General features: G+C 37.7%; 1 protein-coding gene across 3 annotated transcripts in view; it reads right to left on the bottom strand.

The window, feature by feature from the left end:
• LOC135104498 (myosin heavy chain, muscle-like) overlaps window positions 1-12,500 on the bottom strand; it is a 21,609-nt gene that overhangs the window by 6,443 nt on the left and 2,666 nt on the right. For all 3 annotated transcript variants that reach the window (XM_064012057.1, XM_064012055.1, XM_064012056.1), the window contains exons 4-16: window positions 12,228-12,336; window positions 11,098-11,187; window positions 10,695-10,857; window positions 10,290-10,393; window positions 10,042-10,179; window positions 9,671-9,940; window positions 9,369-9,539; window positions 6,184-6,514; window positions 5,175-5,227; window positions 4,910-4,997; window positions 4,661-4,778; window positions 1,742-1,859; window positions 1-16 (exon numbers count right to left, since the gene is read on the bottom strand). The exon at window positions 1-16 is cut by the window's left edge and continues 458 nt beyond it. In XM_064012057.1, the coding sequence (XP_063868127.1) occupies window positions 1-16; window positions 1,742-1,859; window positions 4,661-4,778; window positions 4,910-4,997; window positions 5,175-5,227; window positions 6,184-6,514; window positions 9,369-9,539; window positions 9,671-9,940; window positions 10,042-10,179; window positions 10,290-10,393; window positions 10,695-10,857; window positions 11,098-11,187; window positions 12,228-12,336 (1,769 nt within the window). The remainder of the gene's footprint in view (window positions 17-1,741; window positions 1,860-4,660; window positions 4,779-4,909; window positions 4,998-5,174; window positions 5,228-6,183; window positions 6,515-9,368; window positions 9,540-9,670; window positions 9,941-10,041; window positions 10,180-10,289; window positions 10,394-10,694; window positions 10,858-11,097; window positions 11,188-12,227; window positions 12,337-12,500) is intronic.

Here is a 12,500-nt window from a genome sequence, read left to right as displayed (position 1 = left end):
CAGCACGGAAGAACACCTGCAGCAGGTACTTAAAGATGATCGTGACCAGATATCAATCATGGCACACTATGTAGCTAGTGATCAAGATGCACTGAATTAAAGTGAGAGTGTACTACGTCCTTTCCTGGTTAATTTTCTGTCCTAAGATGTGAATTCCTGGCATACTCAAAAGGTGACATGTGGAGGCACCATAAACATTTTTTTTTTCCTGAACCGGGAGACTTACTGTGTTGTTTTCCTTTAATTTGGAAAGTTAACAGTCAAGGGATTTGATAGATAGATAGATAAATAAATAGACAGATAGATAGATAGATAAGTTAATGGATAGATAGACAGAGATAAATATATGGATGGATAATAAATAGATAGATAGACAGATAGGTAGATACATGTATACATGGAAACAAACATAAATACATACATTCATACATATACATACGCACATACATACATAAGTAGATAATTAGATAACTGATAATTGGATAAATAAGAACTTGTATAGCTAAATAATGAAACTGATAAGTAAATAAAGAATAGAGAAACAGGCGTGTAAGATTAGATAAGTGAATACGAAAGTAAATCGGTTGAAAAATGAAGACTTTATTTTATCTATTTACCGTTAAGAATGAATCCCTGTAAAGACTCACTAACCTGATCCTGGATATCAAGATTATGCCACCACATCACTAATAGCTCCACACACTCACTCCATCACCATTCCACACCAAAATTCCTCCTGAGAGACGCTTCCCTTCTGTTCTACCTCAGGGCCTAAGGCGCTTTGCTTACCCCTGTCTGGAACATGTTGTTGCCCACTCAAGTTCCCCTCATTTCAACATACTTCTACCTCAATTACACTTACACATACAAACATATAGAGAACTTAAATTATGAAGAGAATAATACTACATGATATAAAATGAGTAAATAAGCCTTATACTAACCTATCACTAAGAATAAGGATAATGTCTGAAAGGCAGGTAAACGGAACACGGGGAACACTAAGAAAACGTGTTCCTTTTCAAGGTAAACTCGGCCAATAACATGACAATAAATAAATAAATAAATAAATAAATAAATAAATATATATATATATATATATATATATATATATATATATATATATATATATATATATATATATATATATATATATATATATAATAAATAAATAAATAAATAAATAAATAAATATATATATATATATATATATATATATATATATATATATATATATATATATATATATATATATATATATATATATATATATATATATATATATATATATATATATATATATATATATATATATATATATATATATATATATATATATATATATATATATATATATATATATATATATATATATATATACACTCACCAATCTTATCTCCACTACAGGGAACAAAAAACTCTTAGGGGCAGTCACGATACAGATGACTGAACCCTTCCATTGTGATATGCAACAATTTGCAGCAATAAAAACAAAGCAATGACATCTTAATAAACATAAGGGAAATTAGAAGAATAGTTTTAACATTTTCTACTCCATATAATGCTTGGAGGTGGCTGGAGAGCAAGAATAAATGTCTCATAATGGTTAATTAAGGAAAACACTCCAAATAACAGGGAAAGCGTTAAGATGAGCAAAGTAGAGAAGAGGGACAGTCACGATGCAGATAACTGAAGCTGAGCAAGGTCAAGGGGAGGGACATTGGTTGCATCACGTTCGTACCTTGGTGTGCCCGATTCGGTACTTCTCCGTGTCCAGGTTGATGATCTCCAGACACACCTTAGTGGCTGGCTTATCCCCTCCGGCCTGTGTCATGGGCTTGGAGGCGAGGATCATGTACCTGCGAAGGCAGGATGTGCTGATGCGGCCAATACAGAAAGATGGACGTATAGATATGTAGGTAGATAGAAAGATAGATAGATAGATAGATAGAGAGGTAGACGGATAGATGTATAGATACATAGATCTATAGGTGAATAGATTTTCTGATAAGTAATAATATATATATATATATATATATATATATATATATACAGTATATATATATATATATATATATATATATATATATATATATATATATATATATATATATATATATATATATATATATATATATATATATATATATATAAGAAAAGAATGATGAGAGAGAGAGAGAGAGAGAGAGAGAGAGAGAGAGAGAGAGAGAGAGAGAGAGAGAGAGAGAGAGAGAGAGAGAGAGAGAGAGAGAGAGCCAGGGACAAGACTTGGACGCTTCCTGGTCACGTACGTACTCAACCTGAAACTCCTAAGATATTTGTCCGAGCAATTACTCATGTTCCACACTTAAATTTCCTTATTTTCCCTTATCCATTTAATTTGAGACTCACCCAGTATTTAGTAGAAGAGTTGCCCTTGACAAACGAATATTCAGTGTTCATCTAACACCCTTTGTTTAGTCAGTAGAATTTTTGAAACTAAAATGTTTTATTCAAGTTAAGTGTGTGTCGCAGCTCCCATCTCCCCTTCTTTCCTTGTACCCACTTCCCCTTAACAGCATCAGTGAAAGGTGGTTGGAGTGCTTTCCCGCGCAGTCACTATCCTGCAGTTGGAAGCAGCAAATGTACTAAGACATGCTCTAATATTTAAAGGAGACTAAGATGGGATAATAGCTAGCCGGGTCAGTTGCCTTAAACGGGGTTACCCAGGATAAAAATCTGTTTTCGAGTCAAAATGTGTTTTAGAATTTCCCTCCTCAAGAAATCAAGCAATGTTCTGGCAACATCGTGTAAAAGTTTCAGAGCTCTAAGGCTCATTTAAAGCTTTTAAATGGCATTTAAAAGTCCCATGTGATCAGCGGTGATTTAAATGACCGGGCCGCGATGAGTCACGTGCTTCCTACTTAGCCCTGGATGATTTTTTTTTTTTTAATAAGAAAAATAATTCAAAGTTTTGCTAATTGGCGAGGCATGGCAGCTACACTACCAGAGGACAGAACCTAGGACCTCAGCCCTCAAGCCTCAGTCGTCCTTGAGACATCATTGAAAAGGGATATTATCATCTAGCATCCATCGAGCACGTTCCTTCCTGTTACTGATACTCACTTCGGCTCCTTATTCATCATGATAAGGCCATCCAAACTTCGTCAGAAGCTTCTCAAGGTAAGATCAGCTCGGGACAAAACAAAAAAACACCGAGCAGTCGGGGCACCGAGGCATCACCGCCACAAGCCTCTCAGCTGAGGAGCTTATCACCTGATGACCAGCATGTCGCTACCTCACCACCATCACCAAGCTCTCTACCCTCCATCTCCACTGCTAGCCAGAAACTCACTGGCACACAACAAAAGAAGCTGTCACCCAGGGTCAAAGACCACAAGAAATCTCTCTCGGAGAATTTACTGATAAGAAAGGAAGATTTGGTAAAGTTTTGTGAGGGTGTAGCATGCAAGTGGTGTTACGAGTCACAGTTGCTGTGCAAGTTCATCCATCACCAAGTTGACATCTATGTGACAATTACTTGTGCACATTGCCACAGACAAGTGATAAACATTGCTTCTGATCCTGTAGTGTAAGTAAAGGCAGACTACAGTGTGGGCTACGTCGCCAGTAATCTACACCAGCGTTTGGGTGTAATGTATACTCATACCCTTCATGACCATCTTACAAGGAAGGACAAGAGAATGGACAAATCAAGAACCAAGAGAAAGAGAAACAGGCGCCTCCAGAGGGACATCTACTACCCGGTGGGCCACTAACTTTGAGCGGCGTTTTCTCGAAAGTAAGTTTTTTCGACTTTAAGCCATTATATCTCCACCATTTCTTGACCAATCATCTTCATATTTTCCTACAGTAATTTCCAATGTATGTGCTACATTGTCATCCAAATGGGTTTTCCTTTTACCTGAACTATGTTAAGATATTAATATTTTAAAACTTCAAATTTTGTAAAAAAAAAAAAAAAAAGTTTTTATTTATTTATTTTTTTTTTTTATTCGCACAATGCTGAAATGGAAAAATCATTTTAATGACATTGTAAACAACATATTACACTATAGAAAGACAGAATTTCATGGAGTGAGGCAGTTTGCCTTTAAAGTTATAATGGATAATGTGGAGGTATTGGATTCAGTTATAAAAAAAAAAAAAATAAAAAAAAAAATTCTATTACAGATATCGTCTTCATGTTGTTGCAGCCTCATCTTACCATCAACATCTTCTTTCAATAAAAGTTTCATGAGGATCAGATCATTTTCATTATTCTTGGTCTTAAAGCCTGTGTGATATATATATATATATATATATATATATATATATATATATATATATATATATATATATATATATATATATATATATATATATATATGAGTGTATGTATGTATAATAACTTTTCAGGAAAATATACCGGGATCGGAAAACATGCCGATTTGTTTAAAGGTTATGATTTTCTTCACTCTAGATCATGGGAGAACAGAATGTTAGAAAGTTGAAAGGAAAACTTAAAATTTAATAGAAATCGGCGTTAGAGAAGCACTAGGAGGTAAGGGTTAGATATAACATTCAAGGGGGGAAGGAAAAGATGTATATAGGATAGAATGAAGTGGAGCTTAAATGCAGTATGTGATTTATAAACCTTGAAGTTATCCGCAACACTGACCGGTGCCTGAAGTCAGGATAGTAGAGGCGGTTGGGGAAACCCTTGCGACAGATACGGATGCCTTCAAGTACACCATTGCAGGTCAACTGGTGCATGATGAGGGCTGCGTCACACACACCTGCGAGGCGTCACAGTCGTGAGTTAAACAGAGTATTAATATATTACTTATTAATTTAGTCACTCACTTATCTATTTATTTACTTAAGTGAAGAGAACAAATGGATCCTCATGCCTTGTCCCTAGACTCACCTGGGGACTTAGTCTCGTTGGGCACAATGCAGCGGATGAAGTGAGGGTGAGTGGCGTTCAAGGTCTTCATCAGATTGGCGAGCTGCTCCTGTTGACAAAGGAAGGAGCAAGATAGTAAATGTGATAGGGTTCAACACAGAGCTTAAGAATATACATGGAAATTAACTGAACAGATATAATTACTATCCTTTACGTTTTTGGCATACGACGTTCATGTGAATATGAAAGACTAAACATTATATTCATGAAAAAGGAAAACGCTTACCCTATAGGCAGAGGAGACAGTCTTGAAGGCACCGGACTTCTGACCACGACCACCTGAAACCAGAAACGTATTTTATGCTGTAATCTACGACATTCTGCCTTGCATTTCAGTTAATGAAAGAGAGTGCTACAGCAGTGATTACCTGATAAAAAGATTTTTGTTAAGGCCTTGTCTTATCTACTGTACAGCACATTAGTGCTAGTTCACCGAAGAGACCAACGTTCTACTCCCTAATACAACGTACTAACGTCCAATTCCCTTACACGCGCTTGCCACTGCATTACTACTTTTTTCTGGCCATGAGTCTTGCATTAATGTGAAATGATCTGGTTTACCCGCGCTGCTCACATACTTTTGTTAATACCTATTTAATTTTCTTTACATGTTGCTCTATTTTATTACTAGTTAGAATGGATACGGCAGGGAGTGGTGAGATAACTGACAAGCGTCCTCAGGGCGTCTTAATCCGAGTGTTTTGCATTGCTCATAAGACGTCTTGTTCTATTAACCAGAGTATATTCCGTAGATTTATAATTCATCGTGTTGAGAAAGGCCTGTGAATGCTTCTAAAAGACTATTATGAGGCACTTAATTAAATTACTTAGACTGAAGTTCATGGCTTCAAGAGTACTGCTCCTTTGTCCTGTATAGCTGACTTTCACCCACCCCCCCCAAAAAAAAAAAAAAATAAATAAAATAAATAAATAAATAAAAATAAAATAAATAAATAAAGTAGATAAATAAATAAATAAATAAATAAATAAATAAATAAAATATGACGAAAAGAATAAGAAACAAATAAAGGAAGTTTTGACTTCAGCACAGCAGATTTGCCTGAAATTCGTATTTAGGAAAAACGTTAAACTAGTATTGAATAATAAACATATGTGTTCAGTAGCCTGCCACGTGACTTTCCATTGCAATCAATGGTTTCCATACGGAGTAAGAAAGAGAGCTTTGAGTACGTCAGAAAACCAGTAATTCCTAAGATGATCGCGCCGCTTCACACCTTTGCCCTGGTCTGGCCCGCCGGATTGTCCAGGATGGTCGGAGAAGATTTCCACAATCAGCCTGTTAGAAGCCTTCTTGATGAGATCCACCACTGTGTCGTTGAGGGGATCCTTGTTCTTCTCCAGCCAGCCAGTCAGGTTGTAAGGCACGGTGCCGGCGTAGTGCACGATGGCGAAGTGGGCCTCCTTCTGTCCTGGCTTGGGAGGCTTGGGCTTGATGAACACTGCAGACTTGCCGAGGTGGTTGGCTTTGAGCTTCTCCTCGAAGGACTTGTCTGTGGCCTTGGGAAACATGGACTCCTCCTCTAGGATGGACAGCAGACCTAGAGGCTGTAAGGAGATATTAACTGCTTTATTTAAGAAAATATTTAATTTTGTAACTCGTGATACAAGTATTTTGAGTTTTCCTTTTGTAATTATTTACATATATTTGTAATTATTGGCAAGAAATTCTTTGAGCAATAATTTTGTTTTGATTTATAATAATCGGCAAGTATTTTATGTATTTTTTTTTTATTTCTTATCATTAGATGTTTAGTGCATAATTACAATTTAGAAAATCATGTCCTTACCTTTATGCTTCGCTATATCTAAATCCTTTCCTGCACGTCATGCTTCACCAGCCAACAATACCCTACACAGTTTGTTTTCACTTCAAGTTTTTACTTAGTTAACTTGTTGCACAATGTAAGTGATGCCAATTCACTCCGGAAAGTTATTTGGTTGAGAACCCAATTTGGGTATGTAAACTGTGACTGAAGTTGTCACATATGTTATACTTGTAGTAGTAGTAGTAGTAGTAGTAATAGTAGTAGTAGTAGTAGTAGTAGTAGTAGTTGTTGTTGTTGTTGTTGTTGTAATTGTTGTGGAAGTAATAGTAGTAGTAGTAGTAGTAGCAGTAGTAGTAGTAGTAGTAATATAAGTAGTAGTTCTTGTTGTTGTTGATATCGCTGTTGTTTTTTTATTGTTGTTGTTGTTGTTGTTGTTATTGTCGTTGTTATTAGTACTATGATTTCATTATTATTATTATTATTGTTATTATTATTATCATTATTATTATTATTATTATTATTATTATTATTATTATTATTATTATTATTACTATTATCATTATCATTATTATTTATTTATTTTTTTATTACTATTACTACTACTACTACTACTTCAACTACTACTACTACTACTACTACTACTACTACTACTACTACTACTACTACTACTACTACTACTACTACTACTACTTCTAACACTACTACTACTACTACTACTACTACTACTACTACTACTACTACTACTATTATTATCATCATCATCATCATCATCTCAGGAAATGACATTCATTCCTCTTTGGATTTACGAGTATCGTGAACTAAACGATGATTGGCGGCCGAAAGAGGTTGCTGTTAGGTCACCATCACACAGCGGTCGTAGTATATAGCTTCTGTGTCACCTTGTCTGTGTTATTACTTTGCGATGTGTGTTACCTGAGCTGGTCCTCGTTCGAGCGGCAGACTGGCCGAGGTGTGAAGATCTTTGGATGCGTACGTGAGCAAGTGGTCATATTCTGGCCTTGATACTGCCGAGGAATGATTGAAATAGAAAATGAGTACCCCAAAGAACACTTCAGTTTTCAGTGGGAGCGGGTGGGCCGTGGGTGGATAAGTATTTGAGTGGGGCGGGCCGGGAGTGGGGTTGTTAATGAAATCATGAGGATGTCCCAGGAACTTCTCTGGTGGGTTGTATAGGTAAGCACCATGAATTTGGTGTAGATCTTTATTAAATGGGAGCTGGTGGGTCAGAGGGACGGGACGGGAAGGGACGGGGAAGTGAAAGTGAAAGAAACCATCTGGAGTTTCTGGTACGCTGGTTTGCCGGCAGGTGCTGAAATACTTAGTGGGGGAGGCTTGGGGTTGGGCGAAGCATGCTTGGGGGAGAGTTGGTGTTTGTAACTCCGGTGCGGAAGGAAAATCTAAGTGATCATAATACTTCTGTATATTTTTGGATTTCTCATGGCATGCATAAATGTTTTTGAATGAAGAATAGGAATGGACCATCTAATCTCTATAGATTAAATATTTAGTCAAGTCTCGATATTTACTTGTATGCGTATGTGTTTAAGTAAAACGTAGACACAATGTATGCAGCATTCCTTTATTTCTGGTTAGGTTTCGGGATAACACAATCCCATCTCCAGACCATCAAACTAAAAAAGGTAAAAAAAATAAAAAATAAATAAATACATATATATCAAGAGATAATAAAACACTTCTCTTGTGGAGATGGAGGAAGCGACCGACAGCTGGTCCTATAGTAGGGCCAAGGAAAGCTTTTGTGAGTTGAGGTGGTCCCCATTGTAAGACTAGCTGGCTAGTCGCTTCTTCCACCTCTTTAAGAGAAGTGTTTTATTATTTTTTTAACCTTTTTTTAGTTCAATGGGTCTCAAGATGCCACTGTACTATCCCGAAACGTAAGCAGAAATAAAGGAATGCTACATACACTGTGTCTACGCTTACCTCTACAATATATATATATATATATATATATATATATATATATATATATATATATATATATATATATATATATATATATATATATATATATATATATATATATATATATATATATATATATATATATATATATATATATATATATATATATATATGAAACCCTAGTACCGAGGGAAGAAACAGGGGACAGTGTGACTCATGCTTTTTGAGGGACAGGAGTTAAATTAACAGGAAACACAAACTTAATCTGCACCGAGGGTGTTTTTTTACACCGGGAGACAGATCCAAAACTGTGGAAAACTGGTATCAGATTTACATCTCTGCAAAAGAAGGACAGATGCATAGGATGTGTCACTGGGTCTATAGAATCACGTGTGAGGGAAGAAACCATTCGTCAAGATGGAAATATTTGACGTGCCACGGCAGAACAGTCCAGGGAGGAGAGAGCACGGCCAGGCTGGGATACTGCGTGCAGAAAGGCTAGGTACTGGGGAAAGAAAAGCAAACCGGATACTATACTACGTACTTGGTTAGCTGGGCTTCTGGTAGGGATCTCTTTTTAACCAACAAAGTTTATGTTGGTACAATGGAAATTTGTCATAACAAGGCTGACAGGGATGGCTGGAGGATCCTGTCTTAACCTTCAGAGAAAAGTAACATGTTGGTGTTACCTTTTCGAACAGTTCAATGCAGGCCTGCAAGTCCATGCCAAAGTCCACGAAAGTCCATTCGATGCCTTCCCTCTTGTACTCTTCCTGCTCCAGCACGAACATGTGGTGGTTGAAGAACTGCTGCAGCTTTTCGTTACAGAAGTTGATGCAGATCTGCTCAAAGCCGTTGTACTGAGGGCAAAGGAGAACTTTCAGACGTAGGAGAGAATATTGATATGTGTGATATTGGATGTATAAGGAAAATACCGATCATCTGATCAATAATTCCTAGATGTATTATTCGTAACATCACAGCAACCCACATCGAATATCTCGAAGCCAGCAATGTCCAGCACGCCGATGAAGGAGTGACGCTTGAGGGCCGTCTCGAGTGTGATGTTGCACTTCTTCACCAGCCACTTGAACATACGGTCGAACAAACCCTTGGAGAGGGCGCCTACGGAGTACAGCACCTGCTCCACATTGCGGCCTTGCGTCACAAATTCAGCACCCACTTTGATCTTTGGCTTACACAGACAGTTGTAAAGGTCAATGCCGTCCGTACCCAATAGCTTGCCCACAATTTCTCCTTTCTGTAAATAGATATTATAAATTAATTTTTGGCTCTAAACTTCTTTCTTTTTCGTTGCTGCGAAATTTCCCATGCCGACTGAGCAGCAGCGGGCAGCCTCACCTCCGTGCCGTCGGGTTCTGCCTGCTCCTCGCGCCCCCTCTGCTTGAACTTCAGCTCGCCAAAGTTCATGACAGCAGAAGTGGTCTGGTACACGTAGGCCTTCTCTTCTTTTGAAAATCCCAGGATGTCGAAGGCTTCCTGTGGTACATGGTCGAGGGTCAGGTGATGGGTTACTTCATTGTGATGGATGATTGATATCTTAAAAATTTTTACCCGATAAAATATATATATTCGAACGCCTGACTTACATCTGTGAACTGCATTTCCTCCTTGTCGTCGATGGAGGGCACGGTGACCTTGCCCTGAGACACGTAATGGTAGTCGTAGATGTCGTTGCTGAGATAGCATGTTGCTGTGGGAAGAAAAAACGTTATCAAAGAGAAAAGTTTGAGTACATGTTCAAATAACTTTTATTCTTTGCGTTTTCGTTGTTGTTGTTGTTGTTGTTGTTTTAGGAGGAGAAAAAAGTTGATATGCAATTATTTAGGTGCACAAGTTTTGTATTTGGTCAGGACAAGACACTTCCTATCTTGTCTATCAAAATGTACGTGTACTACATGAAAAGTGCATCCTGTGTGACATCTACAGATTGCCATGGCATTGCATGTACATCTGCTTTGTAATTACATGCAAGTGCTTAAAATGAGACTTACGTTTGATCCATTTTACTTGGTCGGACATGAGTTGGTAGAAGATGTGGTAAGATCGCTCGGCTGGCTGCTGGGAGATGACACGAGCCTTTTCCAGCAAGTAGACCTCAATGTCACCGCCAGCAAGTTTGCCGCTCGGTTGGAAGTGGATGCGGATGAACTTACCCTGTTAGTTGAAAGAGAGGACAAGTGGATATAACCATAAGTGGCCATATCTTAGTATACAATTCTCTTGTATGACATCATAACTTTTTTTTTCGAGAGGAAAGAAGAATGATCGAATGTGAGCATTTTCCTGTACGCATATTTACTTCTGTTTAGCGATAGGAATAATATAGTTCTGGTTTAAAGATATTGCAACGCCACAAAGACCAGGTGTGAGAAGACAACTACAGCCAATACTCACGAAGCGGGAGGAGTTGTCGTTACGGACTGTCTTGGCGTTACCGAAGGCCTCCAGGATGGGGTTAGTCTGGATGATCTGGTCCTCCAAGTTCTGTAGTGAGAGAGGCAAAGGTGATGAGAGAGAGAGAGAGAGAGAGAGAGAGAGAGAGAGAGAGAGAGAGAGAGAGAGAGAGAGAGAGAGAGAGAGAGAGAGAGAGAGAGAGAGAGAGAGAGAGAGAGAGAGAGAGACGCAGTTGGATCTTTCATGATGTGAGAGTATTTCATCCCACAATCCAGTGTTAAGGTCAATTCACTATCATACGCCTCTTATTTTAGGTTATATAGTGTAGTTTATCACAAGTACCCAATAGATCTGTTGCTAATTGGTTTTCCTTTATAGTCATTTCTGTATTTTTTTTTTTTTTGATAACTTGTTCATCGTCATCGGATGTTACTGGGGCTACTCATTTAACAGCTGCCTCTCAGAAAGTGGACAGGATGTTGGTTGAGTATTAAGGCTGTCCACACCAGGAAACATTGTTTCTGAAATATTTCCAAAATGTTTCCTAAAATGTTTACAAACTATTTGCAGACAGTTTGTAAACATTTGGGAAACATTTTCGAAACATTTGAGATACTATTTTCATAGACGGATGGTTAGTAGATAGATGGATGAATGGATGGATGGATGGATGGATGAGTGGACAGATGGATGGATGGATGGATGGATGGATGGTTGGATGAATGAATGGATGGACTGATGAATGGATGAGTGGATAGATGGATGGGTGGATGGATGGATAAGTAAACGCATGGATAAATGGATAGATGTTTTTCAAACGTTTTCAAACTTTTCCAATTTTTTTTCTAAAATATTTCTCAAATGTTTACAAGCTGTTTCTCAAATGTTTCCAAACTGTTTGCAAACATATATATATATTTTTCAAACAGTGTTTCCTGGTGTGGACAGGCCTTTAGTTTTTTTATCTCAGGAATCGAACCCAGGTCAGTTTTATTGTTCATAACTTTACTATCTTATTAGTTCTATGGAACAAACTCTAGATACTGCGTAAAGTGAGGTACTGGAATTATAATGTATGTAGTCGTGATAATGAATGTGCTGATAATGGTGTATGAATTTCGTGTTCCTACCTGCTTCTTCTCTGTTTCCTTCTTCTTGGATGAGATGGTGGCGCCGACGTTGGCGAAGTAGGAGAGTACCTTCTTGGTGTTCTCAGTCTTGCCGGCGCCGGACTCACCGCTGGGGGATGAAGAGGATGTTAGAAGTGGGTTGGTGTTGGGCTAGTGTTATACATGATGTATCCACAACTATTTGCATAAGAATCAACCCAATGAAATCAGGTAGAAAATGACGTGGAGTGAGAGACAGAAGGCGAAGAAGAGAAAACGTGATACTTGGTGTGG

This window comes from Scylla paramamosain, chromosome 10 (genome assembly GCF_035594125.1).
Source record: "Scylla paramamosain isolate STU-SP2022 chromosome 10, ASM3559412v1, whole genome shotgun sequence".
Taxonomy (NCBI): domain Eukaryota; kingdom Metazoa; phylum Arthropoda; class Malacostraca; order Decapoda; family Portunidae; genus Scylla; species Scylla paramamosain.
Note: the sequence above shows the minus strand (reverse complement) of the source record. Positions and strands in the feature narration are given on the sequence as shown.